This window comes from Anser anser (genome assembly GCF_964211835.1).
Source record: "Anser anser genome assembly, chromosome: 13".
Classification (NCBI taxonomy): Eukaryota; Metazoa; Chordata; class Aves; order Anseriformes; family Anatidae; genus Anser; species Anser anser.
This window is the reverse complement of record NC_139734.1, coordinates 4,817,864-4,839,790: the sequence shown is the minus strand read 5'-3', so window position 1 is coordinate 4,839,790 and position 21,927 is coordinate 4,817,864. Positions and strand designations below refer to the sequence as shown.

At 40.5% G+C, this 21,927-nt stretch overlaps 1 protein-coding gene across 1 annotated transcript in view; it reads left to right on the top strand.

The window, feature by feature from the left end:
- The window catches only part of COL4A6 (collagen type IV alpha 6 chain), a 130,967-nt gene that overhangs the window by 62,056 nt on the left and 46,984 nt on the right, over positions 1-21,927 (top strand). Inside the window, exon 5 of the mRNA XM_083797341.1 lies at positions 21,439-21,573. Within this exon, the coding sequence (XP_083653467.1) occupies positions 21,439-21,573 (135 nt within the window). The remainder of the gene's footprint in view (positions 1-21,438; positions 21,574-21,927) is intronic.

Genomic DNA, 21,927 nt, shown 5'->3' with positions numbered 1-21,927 from the left:
TGAAGGATGGTCAAGCTTACATGGTTTTTCCATCTCGTGTAATAAGCTTCTTAGAAACCTCCAGATCCGAGATCCTTTCCAGGCCTCCTCTCTGAGCAGCACAGTTTTGCTGTGTTCCCAAGCTGGGACTTGCTGTGCCACATCAGAAGAGTGGTTTCCTTACCCTTGCAAAATGAGTTTGGGATTTTTATTGTTCATTTGTAGCATGACTTAATGAATTCTGAGCAGTCATGGTGCTTGTTGTGTCTTTCAATGATACACCAAATCACTTATAAAGACCTGCAAAGGTCTTTTAGAAAAGGCAGCCTTTGACTTTTCTTCTATCTTACACTTTTTCAGTAAATGCCTGTCTTGGTACAAGGGAAATTGAAGTGGGAGTGTTTCATTTAAAACAAAAATAACATCCTCATTAAATAATCCTACATTTAATTAAATTTCCTCTGTTTTAACTGGACACAGTAACAAATAACTGTGACAAACAAAAATAAAGATTCTTGAGGAATACTGACTTAGCTCTGATAAGATCCGTCTGGCATATACATAATTAATTTTGTTTTCACTTATGCTTTACTAACAAGTTCAGCATTTGTTTCACATTTCCTCTTTGTACTTTGGGGTTACGTATGAGTAAAGCCTAATAGATTAAAAATATTTGACTTGAAGCCTAAAGCTCCATCTGTAGTATTTTTATAACTGTTTTGGTTATGTATTTGAAAGCAGATGGTACAACTGGCTTCTGTCTTGTAAGTACGTGAGGACAAACAAGTATCATAAGTTCCCTATTTGATAATTGGGAAGGTACTGGAAAAAATGGCAAAAAACAATGGCAAGTTTCCACACTGTTAACGGTACAGCTGCAGTTATTATCTTAGTAGCCAACTATGTTAATCTGAATTGCTTTGAGTGCTTCAGACTACAGCCATAAAATTCTTAGAGAACCTGGCAGAAATTACCTTGGAAAAGTCATTTCATGTTTGCGACTGTTTGCATTTCCATTCTTTGCTGGGCTCAGCTGTTTATCCTAGGGCTGTGTCTGTACTGTCTTCATGAGCTCAGGTCAGGTGCTACCTAAGGCAGCAGCAAGTGACTTGGCACACCTATCGTACGTTGTCATGAACTCCAGCAGCTCACCCGTCTCATCAGTGCACATCTTGTCTTTTAGAGGGGGCCTGTGTCCAATTCAACTGACCAACGCAGGCTGTATGGTATGTAACTGTAAGGAAAGTCGAGTTATATGGCTCAGACCTGGACCTATCCCTTCCAAAGTCTTGTCTTGTTTGAGGATGGAAGGCTTGTTAATGAAAAGGTAGCTGCAGTTCCTCATAAGTCTGTAATTTGCTTCTGGCTTTGGAAACTACAGCCAATCGTGGGCACATAGAGTGAAAAAATGGCTCTGTGAGTTGCAAATGTCCATCCCCTGGAGGCTGACTAGCCCTGGTCAAGATAAGTGTCAGTATAAATCGTTTACTTTCTGCCTGTCCATCTGGTTATTTCTTAAAATAATCCTCTCTGAGATATTAAATGTACATCAATTCACTTCAACAAAGAGTTCATTTCTCATGTGCCTATTCTGTGTGGAGATGTTGGTCTGGGAATAGATGTAATCTAAACTGTGAACATGAGGGTTAGAAGAGACTTGCATGCTTCTACAAGATTCATAGCTGCTTTTCCATCCCCTCAAGAGTTCAGCAATAGAAATATCCCCTGTAAAGGCACTGTTTCTCATCAAAGTTAGATTGGTTAAGGAGCCCTGAAGCCAGTGTGGTTTTGCTATGGTAAAACTAAGAACTAAGGTTCTGGCATATGAAACTTGCATGAGAAAAAGCACTCACAGAATTATTCTCTTGTCATCCTGTCTCAAGGCCTCATGAAAATGGTCTGATTTTATAGAATACAAATAGAATTAATACAAGGGATGGAGGAGAAAATATATTGCCACCCGCCTTTCAGTGGTTTCTTGCTGAAGGAAGAGTAAAGCAGGAATGAGAATTTCCTTCTGGAAGAAAACAGTACAGTTGTTGTATCTGGGTGTTTTTAGTTTTTTGTTGGTTTTTTTTTTGGTTGTTCTTGTTCCTAGCTGAATTTTCTTTAACAGATACTTGTGAGTTGAGGCTTGTGTTTTTCAAGAACCCTCTAAGAGGAGTTCTGAAACTGAACTGAATTTCTTGTTCCTGCTATTTAATGGTATTTGGACCTCCTAATATCATTGGTTTTCTGATGAGCTGCTGAAGGAGGTGTGGTTATTCAGTTTCTTCTGACACAACAGTGACTACAGAGTGCCTGTTGTACCAGTCATCTTCTGGGAATGCTTCATCGCTTCTGATGGAATCTACCTGCCAACTCAGCATGTGCTTATGATGTCACTTTCCCTGCTATTGCCTTTTCTTTTTATTTCCTTCCCTCCAGCATTAAGGACAACATCCTCTATTGTTATCGCTTGTGCAAAGTGAGGAACTGGCGCAGCTAGATAGCACCGAGAGTCCGTGCTGATAGTAGAACACAACCAGCTTGCACAGAGAAGGCTTTCCAAAAATGCTGGTACTAAGGTATCCTGCACTCTGATATTGAAATGAGACTCTGTAGGTATGGGAAACTTGCAGCATTGTAAACGATAGCCAGAGCTCCAGGGAGACATTCATGCTTGCAACATAAATGTCAAAAGAAGGGAGGCTGTGGGAGAAGGAAACTAAAATGGGGCTGGTTTTCATGCCATTGCTTCTGTTGTCTTCAGCATTAGTTAGTTGTCTTTGCCAGGCCCAAACTCAGTAATACAACTGACATCCTCAATGAAGACATAAACAAAAGCTGAGGACAATCAGGACATTGCAGGACTATGTCTTCAGAACCAATTTTCCTTAAGGAAGTCCGTGAACATATTTACAGTTGTTTAGTTTTAAGAAATCTGACTTGCAGGTCCTCATTTGGGGTAAATGGTGAGCCAGTCCTTCAGCAAGCAGACTATCATGAGCATGGTAGTATCTGTTTTGAATGGAGGTTCATGAGCACCTTCTCATGGTGTCTGCCATTGGCTTTTAACTGGGTTCATTTTCTTCTTTGCCAGTAGAAAGGAGTGTGTTGCACAGGATACTTACTTGTCCCTTACAGGTTCTCAGGAACAGGCGCAGTCAGGTGGGATGAGGCTGCAAAACTGGAGCTTAGCCACATCCCCTCTTCAGAATAAATCCTTCCTCTGCTCCTATACATTACGTTATTGGTGAAATACATCAGCAAATGTTTATAGTCAAGGGAAGTTTGTACTAACACTGTCATGCAACTAATCTGTTTACATTATAAGTAGGGAACACTAATTTAGCTCCATTTTGCTCCAGATGCAAGCATCTTATTAAATATTTATACTTGGGCTAGACTGTTTACTTTGCACCTCATAGGAGAGTTGCATTGGGAAGATCCAGAACACCTGGGCTTTAGTGAGGTCTTAAGTTTGCTTCCATGTTCCAAATTAAAGATTGAGCTCACTGAATGACTGAGTATGTGATGGAAGAGTTTGAAGTGAAACATCAATTCCAGAAGTACATTTCTAAAATTCAGGCATGCGATTAACAAAATATTGGTGAATACCAGGTCTTGATTTCACTCTGGTTCTGCTGCATTCCTACTCTTCTCCTACAGAGAAGTATTAGAAATATGAGAGAAATTCTAGAGTTTCCCCTAGTCTAGCTTGCTGGAGGTCTGGTTTTACGCTAGTGAAAAACAGTTGCTAGTATTGTGAAGTCACTTGGCTGACTTCAGTGATGCTACTCATGATTTATGTAAAAAGTGAATGAATGGGATCCTGAACCAGTGTTACAGGTGCTCTGGCTATATAAAGTGTTCTTTCCTTGGGAGGCTGTACAGTTATCCTTCCTCTCTATCCTTTGGGTGTAACTGTACATACACTCTGATATCCAGAATTAAAACCAGTACAAAAACAGTTTCACTGCCTGGGCAGAAAGCTAAACTTAATTTGCAGTGGATAATCCAATTTATTGGTCTTGAAACACTGATTGCTCGTGCGTTCAACAGTTTTACCACCTGAAGAAACATGTCAAAGCCTTAACAATATTTAAAATACAAAAGTGTAAGTGAAAAGCTTCACTGATTTGGAGAGCAAAAGCTGTAGCCATTCAAAGTAAGAGCTAGTTATTTAACTCTAGTCTTGCTAGGTTACTTGCTAAGTATCTGCTCTCTTCACCACGAGCCATGAACAGATGTGAACTACTACTCTGAAGATCAACTACTTGTCTCAAATGTAGTGGCCTCAGGGTTTTGGGCAGCTTTTAATATAAATGCCCTCTGAACAAATCTATGCCCATTTCTAAGATCTAGTGCCCTTTGCTTGCTCGTAAATGCCACTGGGTATCATAAAGTCCCTACCCTAATTCTTTCTAAGCACAACTAGCTATTCAAGTTACAAACTTTGGAAGGTTTCCAAAACCATAGCAAATACCACTTGCTTGTCAGAACTAGTAGTGTTCACTCTTTTTTCGGTAAATAGATAGCATTTGATCTGATTTTAGCTTTGCGGAGTTAACTGTTTTAACCACTGTATTCCACGAGTAAAGGAGGCTTATTCTTGCAAGACGAAGAACTGGTGACGTGGGGTTATGACTAATGTGCTTTGCTTTTTTTCTGGTGAGTCTTTCTGAGCTAATACTTCCCATGTTTAAATTAATTTCCAAATATTTTGCACAAGTTCTGAAAGTAAACAAAACCTACAGTTCTAGGTGCGTACTCTTCAAGTCTGCTTTGTCTCTGAATTTGTTTGGATAGGATTTAAGAGTTGTATGTGCTGTATAAAATTTGCATTCCAGTCTAAACAAAAAGCATATTTACAAATTGTCTGGTTAGTTTAATTTATATGGTTCTTGCCACACAGCACAGTATGAGATACTATTCTGTTGATATGTCAGTGCAAAAATACCAGTATTTCCTGATACCTATGTGTGTAAACCTAATAAAAAATAATAATCATGAATGAGTTTTTCTCTAAATTAATTACTTTTTACTTATTAATTAATTAATTACTTTTTCATTGCATCGAACTTGTATACCACTACAAGTACTAGAGAGATTTCTTGTACAATCTTTGTAGAAAAATCAAATGATTCCAGTGAGTTAGAAATATCTATATTCATTTAGGAAGTAAAACACTATTTCCAGCAGGATGGGAAGACACCATCCAAATGGTCCATATTTTACAAAGAACATTTGTGCAAAGATTCTAGTTTCTTTGGTCTTATGAGTGTTTCCGATACATTACAGCAGGCCCAGGAACCTCAGTTAAGCATCAGGATCAACTGTGCTTTGTATAAACAACAGAAAAAGCCAAAAAGCCTTGCACCAAAAAACTTCTCTTCGAAGCATTAAATTTACTGGTTTTTTTTCTTTTTTTCTTTTTTTTTGTGGAAAAACAGCTGGGACAAAACCATGGAATTATCCCAAACTGTAGCTGGACACAACAACCAAGCTGGATTTTCATCCATCTGCTTTAAACTGTGGAGCATTTGGATTTGATGTTCACTGCAGGCACAATAGGGATTTAGTGGATCCACAGCGCATTTAAAATGATCCCCAGTGTGCATGCGAGCAGTGTTGAGGGATGAGACAATCAAGGAACATGAACCAGAGGAAGAGTCTGAGAGTATGTTGGTATGGAGAAATTAAGGCAAGCACATGCTGATATGTTTGCAGCCTACCCCGGAGTTGATGTGGGCTCGGAGTGGGGACAGGGAACGTACAGATGTCTGTACTTGAGCACCTGAGTGTGTTCTCAGAGTATGCACACTCTCAACAGAGTTAAGGAGCAATGAAAACACCACAAGAAGCTGTGGAATGTCCTATGCTTAGTCATTAGAGCATGGATTAAGCTTCAGCCTTCTTTTGTTTAATTAAAAAAATCACTAATTTGATTATTGTTTGATGACTGAAGGCATGTAGATTGCATAACTTGGACTTTTATTCAGTGGAATAAGATATCTTCAAGATAGTATTGTCTCTCCAAGTGCTGAACACGGGAGGATCTGATCTATTTTGCCTTCATGGAAGGCTGTTGGACTTGGAGGTACTGAAAAAAGGTATGATAAAGCCTTTGAGGCTGCTGATATTTTGAAAAGGATATGCACTTCACATTGCTTCAATGGAAAGGAAAAAAAATATTCAGTCTTAATTTTTAGATCTTTCTTTATCAAATACAATATGAGCTGTGTAGTAGTGCAGTGATAGAAAGAAACTGCTATCAAACTTAGTAGTGATTTGATACTAATGGTAAATCAATATCTGAAGAATTGAAGGAGTCCCAGATTCTCTTGCATCCAGTAACATGAGGAAATGAAAAACATTTTTCTTTTCCTTCGTTTGTTCAGCAAAGACCCAGCCCGTGGACAGTTTAATTTTTCTTCCCCAGGAGAAAATAGCTGGGATTTTAGCTGACAGGTAGGAGCTTTGATGCTACAACATTACTTGTATCAGCAGAAAAAAAATGTTTCTGGAATGAAGAGAGAAGATGATGCAACTTCTGAGGTTCAAGTAAATTCCTAGTGTTTGGGATTTAAGTCCTGTTCTCGGGCACGTCCTCCATGAGAAGTGGGGCAATGAAACCTAGACTCTGCAGCCTGCCTATCCCAGAGAGTGGTGGTGGGACTGACACTCGGTGTTTGTGACTGTTTCTTAGCTTTAGTGTTTGGAAAAATAACAAAAATCGGGAAGTAGCCACCAGATTTGTGTCAGAACCTCTAGCAAGTGTCTCCCGTGCTCATTCTCAGTGCTCAGTTGCATGGTGGGAGCAAGGAGACACTTCGTTCCCTTGCTGCAAGGTGAGACACTTCAGAGGGCTGTTTCTTGACTCCTGGGAGCTTAACTCAAGTGTACCATTCACTTTCAGTCTGTTGCAAACTGAAGGTGGACAGTAGAGCTGTGCCTCTTCTCTATTTCTTACATCTCATATCTCCTTTCTCTTCCTTTTCCTTTATTCTGCTTCTAAGGCTTGAACCTTGTCCTTCCTCAGGGGCATGATTGATTCCTCTTAGGCTTTGGTCTGCAGACACTAGCAGTGCTGGCATTTCCAGGCAGTGACAGATAGAAGACAACATTTCTGCCGATTCTGCCAGACAAAGCTCAGCTGGACTGGCAACAGCAATGGCAGTGAAGGAGTGATGCATACTGGGCTGGATTCTTCTGCCTCTGACTTCAGTGTTGTGCTTCACTTGTCTGCATTGATGTCGGCGAGAAGATGCTGGAGTCTTCAGGTGGTGTGAAACTCCGTAGAAGTGAATGTTTATTCAGAGGTCTGAAATGAGAGAGTGCATTAACTCATAGCCACTGTTTTGCTCTTCTTGCTGGCTAAAAGGCCATCATGAATGCCTACAAGGTTTATGAGCAACTTAATCCGCTGTCCAGAGGGGCATGGTGTATGTGTGCGTGTGGCCGAGGGCATAGTTTATTGCACACTATGCAAATACACTGTGTCATGAGGCTTAAAAGAATGTCCTACAGAAAAACATTGCTGTAGTTAACAGTGGTTTAACTGAAATTGGAATCATTTCATGAATGAGGGAAGTACAAAGTCATTTTGCTGCAGTGATCAATAGCGGATTCTTTTTTCTCTACTCATTTAAAGTATGCTTTGCTTATTTTTCTCAAACAGCAGTCAAATGCTTGCTCCCTAGCTAATGGCTCTAGGGAAAGAGCTCAGGGTAGTTTGTGTAGCTCAACAGTGGCTGTTCTGGCTGCAAAAGTAACACTGGCAGCAACTTCCAAAGAGTCCTGCTGAGTCTGTGCAGAGCAACATCCACTTCCAGTGCCTGTCCTCCCAGGGTTTCTGGGGTTTTGCATTTCTTTATGAGCTGCTAGGAGGCTCTTTGCAGATCAGAGGCTGTTGTGGTTCCTCTAAAATGATGTGTCGTCATGTTGGCATGTAATAATGCTGCTCTTTGATGTAATAGGATGATGCTGAACCAAAGCATCACAGTATTGCAGTGTACTAGTCTACTAACTAAATATATTGAATGTAGAGTTTGCTTTCTAAAACAAACCCATAAGCCCGATTATGCTGTAAACTTTGTATCTCTGAGGCATTGGATAATTTCTATTATCTGCTGAGCTCCAAGTGAGTGCAAATTACAGTGAGAAACGCAATATCCTCCTTCAGACTAGTATGGATGACATCAACATAACTAAAACAACGTTTGCTGTTTGAAATGAAGAATATGCAAGGAAAGAGAAGGAACACAAGACAAGTGACACCTACTCCCAAAAGAAAATAAAGTCTTGTTTTTGTAAAATGAGCTCTGCTACTGTATAGATTTCTCCTCATTTCCATTATTACACCTTCTTGGCTGTCATAACTAACTCTCACTACTGAACTTCCAGGCAGCTGTAGCCAAAGGTGGGAGTTGCCAGCCATCTGTAAGATGCAACGGGATAAAGACCACTCTCCTCTGTCATTTCTGGACATCAGAATTAAGACCAACTAAAGGCTTATGATTTTTCAAGTGTGACTTTAGCATGTGCAAATAGGTAAAAGATATTTGAGATACCTGATATCTTTGAAGTGTTTAAGCTGTTAATTCAAGCCTTTTTTTTTTTCAGATACGTAACTCATAACCATTCTGAAAGCAATCAGAAGCAACTCCAGCTTTGATTAGCAGCTAATTTAAAACAACTGATGAGCTAGCATACCCCTCCCTTTGGCTTGTTGGTATGTTTGCTTAACTGCAGGATAAATTCCTAACCCTTAGACGTTTCGGTTCTACTCGGTAGGCTGAAGGCCATTATCTGGCTCACAGTCTATCAGAACAGGGAACATTTTCTCCTTTTATTTTAAGAGGGAAGTAGCTGCTGAGGCTGCTCTGGAAGTAGTGGGCTGGTTATTGTCTGTGCAAAGCTCCTAGACCTGTGTGCAGGGCAGCACCAGGCAGGCTACCCTGTCATCATATCCAGCTAGCTGATTAGCACGCAGCAGCGTTTGTGATCTTCTGCAGCACCGCTTCCTTCTGTCTCTCATCAAGGCCTAATGAGCACAGACCGTGACAGGTAAAATCTTCTTCCAGACCTCAGATGCTCCCATACAAAGAGCCCTGCTTAATCCCTGGCCTAGTGTGTAATTTAGTAATCTGCGTGGTCATGAATTCCAGGGATAGAGGGGCAGGAAGCGCGGGGCACTGTGGGTAGCAGGCCAGGCCTACCCAGTCATTTAAGTCTTTGTTGTATTGTGTGGCGAGGGATTTCAGGGACAATGAGACCTGTCTGTCAAAGATTAAGCAGACTGGAAGTGTAGTTTATACCAACAAATGAATGAAGCTTTTTGGAGTGTTAATACAACCACGTAGTAAATGTCCAAGGACTTAAACATACAATTTAAGTGATGACGAGCAACTTTGGTATTAATCAGTTATTCTATATACCTTAGCCAGTGGGAATTCAAGTAGGTGAAGAGTTCATTTCCGCCCTTATCTTGATCAATATGGAATACTTATTAGGACAAATGAAAAATCTTCTCTTTTTCCTCTCCCTGATGTTGGTTTGAAGTTATTTGTACTGATTGCAGCGATTCTCTGTTGCTGCCTGGCGAACCAGCCTCTGGCTGCCTGGCGCTTCTTGTTATCAGGCACCACAGGGAAATTTTTGCCTGGACCTGCTCTGCTTAAGCCTCTAGAGATAACTGGAACCTCACCAGGCGGTGTGTTTGTAGGTTTACAGGCCCCTGCTACCTTCCACTCCTGCTTTGGGCTGGGCATTTCCAAGCAAGGTGTAGATGAAAATTCACAGACTCCATTTTTTCCCCTTTAAAGTGAATTGTTTATGTGTTTGCAAAACTCCGCTTGGCTCTGCTGCCTAACAGGTCTCTGGGAAGAGTTTTTCTTCTTAATTCTCTGTCATGAATAAGCAAATGGTTCCCATCTGAGCTTTAAATCTTAACTAATATTATCTGTTCAAACAGATAATTTTGTTTGCAGCAGAGAGGTCTGTGCAAGGAAAGCCGCGCAGACCTTTCTGAAGTGCCAGGAACATGCTGGGAAGGCTCTGAGAGGCAAAATGTAGGGGAAACTGCTTGCAGAGAATCTATTGTTCTGCCCCTGACCCCTCACTGGACAGATCTGTGAATGGCCTACTTTCACCGCCTGCCTTCTAACTGGAAGCATCCTTTGGGGCTGAATGACCTTAGAGGATAATGAGAATTTTTGCTGTGTTTCTCTCTTGTAAACAGCATGTTATGCATGTGGGACATGGTCTGATGACTAAAATTGATTCCCCCCCCCCCCCCCCCCCCAAGAAAAGGCTACTTTATTCACCAGATGAATAATGTTAATACAAGATACTCAAGTGAGGTAGCTCCACGCAGCATAGATCACATACCAGTTTCAGACTTGGTTTTGAAGTTACGTTGTACTTAATATTAATATTTGGGTATCGGACAGGGAAAGGTGCATAAGTAATGCATTAGAAAGAGCAGAGGAAAAAAAGACAAGATTTTTTTTCTGGCATGTTGTTTTACTTGTCCCAATTTATAGGCACGCATCTTCTGGGCAGCAGTGGTGTTTAGTGGGATAATTAGATGTTCCAGGATGATAAGAGGGAGCCAAAAAAGCAGTGTTCAGATGCTGGTTCGGAGTAGGTTAAGCTATGACTTGGGGAGCAAGATAAGTTAGAGGAAAGGTTCAGATTTTAAATTCAGCTATCTCAGCATCTTACAAGGTTGATCTCTCAGGAACTTAAGATAAACTCCTGAAGGCAAGATTGGGTACAGGCATTTAAATCTGCTTTTAGAAAACCAGTGTTACGTTTGTGCTCCAAGTCTCTATTATTCCTATTCTAATGATTCACTTTACATTCTGAGAAATAGAGAACATGTAATAACAAAGTCGTCTTTCATTTAATTACTCTATTAGTTGCCACCTGAAAAAAAGAAACCACAGCTATATTTAATTCCAAATAAATCTGTGCTATTTTAGTACTAAGTCATTTTTGCATCCAGCTCACCTCAATATGTTAATTGTTACAAGATACACCAAGAAAACTAATATCAATTTAATACAGCCACATTACTATCCAGAATATCTGCTAATAGACAAAGAAAGGACTGAACAACTTTTATAAAGATTCAAAGTCAAGGAGTTAAATATGAAGATTAGTTTATTGATAATTTTGCGGCATTTAAACCAAGATATGTTGTTCTGTTTCAGCTGAATTGTTGAGAAGGTTTACAGCATCACATGAAACTTCCATGAAAAGCATGGAAAGTAGGAGAGGAATAGCCTTAGTAGAGCTACAGCTACTAGTTAACAAATAATTGGGATATTATGGTATCTCCATTACCATAGTCCTCAGTATCCTTGGAGAGACGTTGTTGCCCTAGAGTAACTACCATGGAAAATAAATGATCTGGCTCCCTCAAAATGTGTCATACGCTACATTATCGTCCTTTGCTTGGATTATATCTAACCATTTTTTTTTACCTTTATCTCTTCAGATAAACTGGAGTCCAGTGACATTTCCACATATCAGCCCACTGATATGATTCATTGATAGCCACTTTCAAAGTAGAAGTGTCAAATCAAGTGGGAACTACTAAGTCTTTGGAGTCAAGGACAAGACTGTTTTTGCAGCTGTGATGAAGTGAGGGTTTCTGAGCTATTCAGATACCACTTACAGATTGAAAGTTTTTGCCTGGCAGAAAACATTTTGCAGGTTTTTGAATCTATGCAAAGTAAAACAATACTTTGAAGTTTCTTAGAATGATCAAAACCTCAAATGTAATTGTAAAATGGGTTTGATCCGGCATTGCCACAGTCTGGAAATGGATGTGTCTGGCCCAGGGTACACACACCAGAGCGAGGTCTAAAATTGCCCAAAGAGGGGGACGTTGCTTTGCTAGCCCAGGACAAACTAGGGTAGCCTCTTGCCTATCCAGCGTTTAGCAGATGATGAGCATGAAATAAGCGTCCTAAAGGTTGGTACCCTTAACTTTTTCCTAGCTCCTGTTGATTAGGGGCTGGTTCCTCTCTGGGAGTGCGTGAGGCATTAAATCTTTGCTAGAAATCTTTAACTGCCATTTTTTCAGTTGTTCTCGTGTATCTGTGTCTTCTCTGTGCGGCTGCTCCTGTAAAAATAGTCCTAAATAGCTGGTCTTGGATGCATCTTGTGGAAATTAGTTACCCAGGATAATTGCCAGGATTTAAATAGACTGGGAATTCAGTTCAGCTGCTGATAAAAACCAAATCTGGGAATAGCTTATCTGCAGCTGAGGCTGCACGGAAGAGCACCAGTGAGTGAAGTTCCCCTAAAAGGTTCATGAACTATTTTCTTGCCTCTAGCAGGAGGCCCTTTAGATGCAAAAAGGCATCATGTAAGGTAAGTACTCACTAGAGCTCTGTCACTGTTTCCATGTATGAGAACCTTAAGGTTTCTTGGTTTTCGTTACCAGTTTCTTCATACTTGTCCCTTTCTCTACTCATGGAAAGTCATGTTTGGGGATGTTCCAATGCAAGAGGACACGCTCTGTTCCCACAGCATGAGGGAAATAGAGAGCTCTTTGTATCATCCACAGGGCAGAAGGGGCTTCTGTAATCCCTTTTCCACCATCCCACTGTATAGTCTCATGCTGCTGGGTCTGTTCCTCATCCCTGTTATCTCCTTATCTCTGTGTGACTGGGGGAGCAGGACATGTCCTGCCTGTGCTGGGCTTTCAGTTCCCAGGCAGAAAGAGAAAAGCAGGAAGCTACAAGATGTTATTAGAAACTGTGGGCCACTGGAGAGGTGCTTTTTATTGCCTATTTACCACCAATTCCCTTTTCCCTTCCTTGCTGTCTCTTTCCTTTTTGTTAAAGAATCACACAGCTCCTGAAGAGCACTGTAAGGCTGATGGGCATTCTCTGGGCTGTGCAGCTCTTCCTCCTCATTTGCTGACTCTTCATTTGCAATAGAGAAGACTTGAACCCTCTCTGCTGAGGACCCGCAGAACTTGGAAAACGCTGGCACAGGCAGTCCTGCTGCTAGATCTACTCCCTGCCCACGTCCGTGTCCTGTCTATGAGGAAACACCAACTTTTTAAAGCCTTTTTAAAGCTTGCAAGGGGAATTAGAAATTTAAAAATTGGGTTTGTTGCAAAAGCAAGAGCTGGAGAGGAGCCCAAAGCAAATTAACAGATCTGGACCCAGCAGACCCTCAGGAGGTTTGGAGTCTGTTCGGCTTCAGCATGTGGCTGAACCCGTCCTGCCTTTCTAGATACAATGTCCCTTTAATAGTCTTAACAGGCCAGACACTGGCAAGATTTCACTTGTTCAGTACACTGCTCAGTACAGCTAATTTTCTACTGACAACATTTTTTGCAACAATGCATCTTCTGTCACTTGAGTCCATGAAGAAGGCAGCTTGGAAATGCCAGCCAGACGGGGAGGTAGCAAAAAGTTCATTGTAGTTGGTCGGGTGAACAGCTCTTTAGAAACACGCTGGGCTTTGGGGTTTGGTCTGTAGGATGCTAGGGACAAGTGGAAGGGAAGAAAACACAAAACTCCATGTTCTTCTTGATCCCTGAAGAAACCGTGCAAGGGTGTAGGTAAACCCGGAGAGTCAGAAGCTGTGGTTTCATGGGCAGCAGTCCTGATAGGACTTGCTAACCGGAGAAATGTAATTATTGTTGATTGTTCTGTAGCAGCCCACCAAGGCACCGTGACTACAAACCAGCTTTCCCCAAGGGACTTGTCTAATAGTTATAATTAGTGTGGTATCTTTCTTAATAATGAGTTAGGCAAAACCTCTTTAAGTGGTTTGTGAAAAATAGCGTGCCTGATCTTAGCAAATTTATTGGAGAGATTATATAAATGTATATATATTTATGTGACAGATACTGCAAAGCTTGTGGCCAGGTGTTGCAAATTGTGTGGGCTCAGTTCCTAAACCCTGCTGTGCTTCTGAAGTTTGTCCGTATTGTTTGTCACGTAAAGAGCAATTGGTAGAAGCAGTTAAAACCGAGAGACCCCATTTAACTGGCTGATCGAAACAGCCAAGTTGTTGAGCAAGAGACAACTTTAAACAGAAAACTTAAAAGCAGACAGCAAAGTGTTTGAGGACGAGGACAGCACTGCCAGAAGCAAGGACAATAAGGAATATGAAGGAGGATGCAGACTGAAGCTGGCAGTAACCATGGACTACCTCCTCTCTGCAGGTCACCATTGTGTGCAGCACATCGCTCTGGGTTGCCCATGAATGGAGCAATTTTAACTATGCTTTAAATTCACGTAGTTTTTGATAAACATATAAACTAATTACAGATAGTTAGCTGATCCTCTGCTAGATCCTTTTGATCCTTTGTAGGTACCTGATGCTTTACTGGCCTGTGCTGCCATGAGGAAGATGGAAAGAAGACCTACAGCAACCCCCTGTTTTCTTCCAGAATAACACTTTTATATTAAAATCCAGCTCATGGCTTGTGTTGCTGTCAAGAGGTGTACACAGTATTCACAAGTGCCCTTCCCCTACTTAAGGGCAGGAAAATGTTATGACAGCTGCTGTCTGAAGCAAACAGGTCGGGGAACTGTAAAAGCTTTCTAAAACATATTTTAGAGATTAGGCACCGAAGACTTGAGGGAGAGAAGATGAACTGAGGTTGCCAAAGACCATAAAATCTCATAAACCATTCAAACCTTTGGCTTCACAGTGCTCTTTTGTTAAAGAAAAAATGCTTAGTTCTTAAATAAATTGAAGTCAGGCCCCACTTGCTGCAACTTTTTTGCTAAGATTTCATAATTGTATAATGCATCCTCTCACTCTAAGCCCTGCTTTTTGGAACGTTAATGAGCATAGCATCATGCCAGAGCTGTAAGAGGTGTGGGGAGCAGTTCTTGCCCAGTGTTGCTCACCTTGTTTCATGCCTCATTTCCTCAGTTGCCTCTGTCAGGCTTCTGCATGCATGATTTCGGAGGAGTAGTGCCAGTTGTCACTTCTCATCTGCTGCCTAAATGAGTTGCTCTCCATTTGTGTATGAACCCAGCCTTGCCCTTGGAGCTTAAAACAGAAAAGGCACTAAAGGGATCAGTCAAGCTAGCCAAAAAACTCCTTTGCCGTGGCAAGTAGTGAAAAGATGGGTATATCACCTGAGCAAGGCTGTCTGGGGCCTCGTGGCCAATTAGTTTAAACAAGCAGTAGGTAAGTTAGAGGGTTCGGGGGTGATCACCTCTGATGTGATACTCCGGGACGTAATGCACCAGCACCTAGTGCACAATAACTGTTACACATTGTTTCTTCTGAAATACGGTCATCGCTCAGATTTATATCTTTGCCAGAGGGGCCAGTAAATGCCTTTCAACTTATATAGTACAGCCCCTTAAAATAAGCTTCAACTTATAATTTTCATACAACCATTATTTGCTTAGTTGAAATACAATATGACACCAGTACACTTCATAAATCCCACTACTTGCTCTTTATTTTAAAGAAGAGTGACCTGCACTTGCTTTCCAGTTGTCTGTGTTCTCTGGGGCCCAGAGCCTTTCCACATGCTCATCCTTTCTTTTCCACCTTGGAGATTTTGGTACATCAATGCAGAAAAGCAATCTGAGTTAAAACAACAAGTTGTTTGACTTTTGATTTTTTTTAAAGTAATTTTTGACTTATTAAAGTAATTTCTTTAAAGGTTGCAAAGTATAAAATGGAACAATTGCTTAGATGTAACACTGAGTCACTCGTGGCATTGTCAGTGGTGGGGAAGAAGAGGACAGTATGTGGTCTCTTTGTGTGTTACAAACAGAAATAGCAAATATGTGGAATTGATTGGATCAGGATGTTCCATGAAAGTTTTCAACTGGAAGTTGAGTATTCTACAGAAAAAAACTTTTCAGAGATTTAAATATCCAGTTTAAAAATACAGATTTTAAATTATATAGAACTAGTAAGCAATTCTGTATTTCTGTGGTAAACCTTCAACTGCAGCCTTATTTGTTACTGAAGTACAAGATTCATGAAGGAAATCATTTACGGGAATCTTTTTTTTTTTTAAGCATATTAAAAATAGTGTGTAAAACCATATGTATACGTATTTTTTACCACATAGATTTTCTACTTGCAGCCTGGCTAGTCAGGCTGAGTAGAAATAACAGATATATTTTTGAAAATGGAGCCTATCCCGTGAACTAGAATTGGAAATTCTCATGAGAAGCAGCCTTCAGTTGCTCATTACTTCGTTAGGAGATTGCTCCTGGGATGACCGGAGCAGCCGTAACAGGCTGCAGTGTGAGCGTGCCAAACGCGGCTGCACATCAGCTGAACGCTTCTGAAATGAACGGTGAAATTAAAGAGTGCCACACGGTACAGGAATAAGGTCTCTCAAAAATGAAATCAAGAAATGATCACCCTGACACCTTACCTTGAAAGTAAGTAGTAAGCATGAAAGAAAAAAAAAAAAAGATTTAAAAGGAGCTGTGCAGAGGAACAGCAGGTTGTCTGATAGAAATAAAGAGGCCATTTTGAACAAGAGGTTCCCTAAGTCTTTAGAAGAAGAATGGAAGAATATTTTCCTTTAAAAGTACAAAGCATTTTTCAACACAGAAAATAATTACTTGTGCTGGAATGTGAGCAGAGCATGGGATACCTGACCTGTAATTTAGGAAAATAGCAAAGGGTTTTTCATCAGTAATTATTATTATCACCGTAGAACTGTGAGGCCAGGGCTCTCTTGTGCTAGGCACTGTATATCAGGCAGGAGATAATCATCGCTGCAGGAAACCTGTAGAAGAGGAGAGGAAACGGAGGCGCAGAAAGCAGAAGTGGTTAACCAAAGGGTCGTGCAACTAATGGGCTCCTACACGCTGAAGGGCACTGCTGCCTGGCAGTGCTAAGGTCTGTAGGCACTTCTTCTGAGTTCGGTGTGTCCGTCATGTGTTGGCTTTTGTAACGTGGCACCCCTGATCGGAGAGTGACTGTGAGTTGAGTGAGTAAGGAAGAAGTGCCTTGTCCTGCCATTGACCTCTGCAAAAGGATCAGTCCCTTGACAGGTCACCATGCACAACGTGGGAATCAGGGTGTGTAGATCTTCCTTGAAAGTTTCAGGCTAGATTCTGCTTAGCGTATACAGGATATGAGAACATACATTTCTAGGGCAACAATGATTTAATGGATGACTCTTTGGTTTGCCTTAGTGTAATCAACTGAGTATAAGATGCTTCAGACTACAAACCATGTACTGTGAAGTAAATCATTGTCTCTAATGTCTTTTTTTTGTTGATAAAGTAGTGTTTATGGGGGAAATGATGGATGAAGAAAAAGAGAGTGAATTAAACACTTCTAAAAAATGTGGCTACTGAATTCTCCTTGAAGGGAAGGAGCCTGGGATTCTGCACAACTTAATATTGTACAGAACAGAGATCAAAAGCCGTGCTAGAGAAAACAGCCCTTAATCTGTTCGAGAGATTTACGCTTTAGTTTGAGAAAACATGAACATCTTTAAATCCAATGGCTCTTTACATGCACTGGATCTTTAGTTTGTTTAAAGTAATAACAGTAATGCTTTGCTCTTTGAAATAGGGAGATATAAAAACTTAGCACAGGAGAAATTGGTTCTGCCTTACTTGACCAGCAGCATTCTGCTTGGTTAGCAATATTCTTAAACTTTTCTCATTTCATGAGTTTCAGCATCCGTTTTTGCTGAGGAACCACTGAGTTAATATCTGGTAGTGAGCAAGAAGAGTCGAACTGACCCCCGGATAAGAAGGCACTTGTATTAGCTTTTGTCCCTGAAATTAGGGGCATGTCCAGTGGTTCCATACCACTACCATGTATTCCATTGCACAGTGAAAAAATCAAATCGATTTGCACTTTATTCTCCAAGCTAGCAGAGGCAATGGGGAAAAAAAAAAAGGAAACAGGAATGTTTGGAATTCGCAGTGCTATGTGTAGCAGCTCTGCTGCAGTGAGCAAAAATTTATGTGGGATATTAGAGTTGGCAAAAGGGGTAGGGACAATGGAGAAACTGATGTATTTGATTGTGTAGCAGCGAATTCCTTAGAGAGGCCCCATCATTACTGGCTTTTCCTCATGACACCCAGGGCTGCAGATGGATTACAGGGGTGAAGGGAAGAAGGCGCATTACGGAACTTTTTCCATCTTGAAAGACCTTCTGATCAAAGCATGTTCTGGGGCCATTTGATTTTACTACCTTCTGTAGCGGGTATAGATTCAGAAGCTATGCGTGGTTCCTACTTCTGTCATTTTTTCCTGTTGGTTACATCAAGAATGGAAAGCTGGGTTTCCTGGGAAGCATCTCTGTATTTTTAATGGTTGCAATGGCTAAGCACGTTACAGGGATGCATATAACACGCAACTTGTGGCACAAAATTCTGAAGTTAATCTATGGAAAGGTATACAGTGCCATTTTTCTTGTTATTTACCAATGAGATATTCATTACAGAGAGTCAGGCATCCTAACTTTGTGCTGCTTGGGTAGTAAAAGCTTGATACACAAATGTGTTTGAGGATACAGGTCATGGATTTCAAATATATGGAATTCTAGTGGGCATCCGTGAAAACATCTGCAAGTTGCAATAATTTCATAGACTTTGTCCTTGCTTGATGTTACTGAAATTCTATACTTTTTTTTTAAGTTGTCACGCAGCCAAGAAACCAAAATGATACCATTTTCTTCAGTTCCTTATGGTTCTTCTACAGTCTACTAGGCTATATATATATATGTATATATATATATGTATATAACAGATTATTTTAAAAATAGAGGGCTCTGTTAATTCACTGAAGTTTCCATTTGATATAATTCACATTTTATGTTTAATCTTGTCCTCACTGTTAAGAGATGTTTGTTCTCTTTATCCTCGGGATAAGTAAGAAGTATAAGAGCTGAACCTGATGCCAAAGTACAGTACAGACTAGGTACTTAGGCTTTACCACAAGGTAAACTCAGTGGGGTCAAACAGTAGCTCTACCTGGCTTTGAACCCTAGAGTTTACCTTGTGGTAAAACCTGAGTCTTTGCCGTACTTTAATCCTGGATTTGTGCCTGAGCATCACAGCGCCTGCTCTTGAAAATGCTTTTATCTCGGGACAGTTCATGGGAGTGCTACTGAGTGATGAAAAATGCAGCTTTTTTAGCAGTGAAGGAAAGTCCTTTGTTTCAGCATAGAAAATATGATTTCCATCCACAAAGACTTCAAAAGAACCAGTAGAAATTCTTGAGAGCCTGATTATCATGGCATAATCCCATTATCAGAGAGATTAGAAGCACTTCGCTGTGTCTTTATAGTTTGTGACTAAGGCACTGGACAAAATCTTCAGATTCTGTTAAAATATTTATTCAATAAGACAAAAGGAAGGTTTTCACCTGTGGACACTGACATTGTAGAAAACATATTTAATTTTTCTGTCCCCTGCAGGACTGAACACAGGCAGGACCTCTAGTCACTGGTCCTTACTCTCTCATCTACATATATTTGGCAAAGTAATCTGCAGCTGTGCAAAAGAAAAGCCTCCTAAAATGTTAATTGCTATCAGTTTCAGTCCTTGTGAAGCAGTATCATTCAGTGGACAAACTAATTGAATATAGAAGTGTTAACAGTTCAAACAAGTGGGGAATTGAGTGTGTTTTCCTTAGAAATCTTGGTGGATGCTTGGGTGCTGAAGCTTTTGAGGGTGGTGTTTGTCTAGAACATTAATGTGCCCATTTTAGTGTCTCTCTCTCTCCCTTACTGTCTTGCCCGGAGGTGAACAGTCCTCACTCCATGTCTTGGAAGCGAAACACTGCCTGCAAGAGTCTAAATAGCTTGTGACCATGGGAACTTACAAAGTTAAGTCTGACACTGTAAGCGAGAGCAAAGCATGTGATTTTCACAACATGTTCCTTGTTTGGTGTGGTTGCCAAGGGCCACTGAAGATTTGGGGATTAATGTTATGATTGTGTGCTTCCTAATATAAAGGATTTCAGTGATGATTATCCCAGAGTAAAAAAAGTTAAAAATAATCGACAGAAAAGCCTTTTGAGATGGGAGTCTGCTCCCCTGGAAGTGCACAGTGTGCGTAGTGTCTAGGTAGGAAAGGTATGAAATGTAAAACAGGTGCACTTGACCTCTGTCAAAAGGCCAGGGTGAAACAATGGCAACAGCAGGGCTGAATGGGGGAAGTGCTGAAGTTTAAAAGAAACCTGCTCCAGTAGTGAAGGAATATGGAATAAGTGATGAAATGTTTCAACCTAAACAGGTACAAAAAATGATCCTGGAAGAAGGATTTTAAAGTGAATTTCTGACTGTTTCAGATCGCTTGATTATTAACATGTAAAAATGCATTTTTAAGTTAACTGCAAAGTCTTCTACCTGCCAAGGCAGAGTCAGGACTTTGTATGTCTCCAGCTGAGATGACTAAACCCCTTCCAGCAGGGAGCTGCATTCCTTCTGCTGTTTTAAGGAGTTAGGGAAATAGAAGAGAAATACACTACCATGGATGTGAGCACTAGAAAAGGAGTGAAGGAAGGAGGATTTATTTTCATTTAAAACTTCTTCCTCCATTCTATATCTTTTAATTAAGGCTTCGTTCTTTGCATGGATAACATCATGTAATCCACTGAGGGTCTTGCCACTAGAAAACATGAACCTAAACTGCTAATTTCTGCCCATACTTTGGGATCTTAGACACTATTGATCTATTTCAGATACTCTTGAACTGAGAAGTGTAAAAATGTTAACACAAAACTGTGGTAAGTATTCAGCTGCCAAGTGGCTAAGAAGATGCTGGAGCACCTACAGTGAAATTTCTTTAGTGTTGGCTTGTTAAATAAACAAGTACCAGACTACTCTGTACATCTACGTAGTAATAGAACAATAAAAGTTCATCAGTCACATATGAGTCTGCAGTTTTAGAAAAGGTTGCCATCTTCAGGCAATGCTTAGTCAATGCACTCTTCTTTTTGAGCCTAAGAAATCAAAATCCACACCAACTCTGATAAGGTAATCAGAGCGGAATATAAAGTAATTCACAGTAGAATTAATCCCAGTATTGGGCCAACTATGGTACTAGTCTCAAGTTATCTAAAGTGTGCTTTCTAATTGCATATGATGCAGTTCTTGCATCTTGTTTTGACTTTCTGTTATACTCATGAACTAAAGCATAAGCAAAAAATCTTTTTGTCTTGCAGCTTGGAAATAGAGGTTGCAAACTTAGTAAGTAGTAGTCAGCTTCATCTCAAAACACTGTTGTTTTCCCAGGTTCCTACAACAATATGGGTATTAATAAATCTTCCAGGGGGAAAAAAGGAAAAAAAGGAAATTTCTCATGACTTACCTGAAATACCTCTATAAACAACTTTTGTCTGAAAATGTACAGCGAAAACTTCAGAAGGCCCTAACTACCCTGAGAGGTATCAAATTATGTTATAGATCGAGCTGGATGAAGGAATAAAAAAAAGTGTTAGTGAACATGGTGCATTGACTTACTTTTTGTTTTTTGTTAGGGTCGACCAGGACCGATTGGGATTCAAGGACCGATAGGCGCTCCTGGATTTACTGGCCCAGAAGGTTTGCCAGGAGCAAAAGGTGAGAGAGGAGCAGTGGGCTCCCCTGGACCACCTGGACACAAAGGCATCAAGGTAGTTTCAACAGTGAATTTTCATTTTTTTCCCCTTCAATAGATTTATGGCCATGAATACATTTTTGAATGTATGAAGATAGTCTTGGACTATTTGTGCAGAGGATAAGAAAACAAGAGTATTTCATTATTATATTTAGAGAATGTCCTGCTTATATTTTAAAGTGAGAACACAGCTTCCAAAGCTGCTGAATGTTGTAGCCATGCTGGGAGGCGAACCATAGCTAAATAAATATTCTGTTGGGAGTTCTGTTGTTCTGTTCACTTCACCTGCCCAGGATAAATGTAATCACACTACATTCAGAGAGACCTGGAGCTGATCCCCATGTAGATGATCCTGAACTGGTGTCTAGAA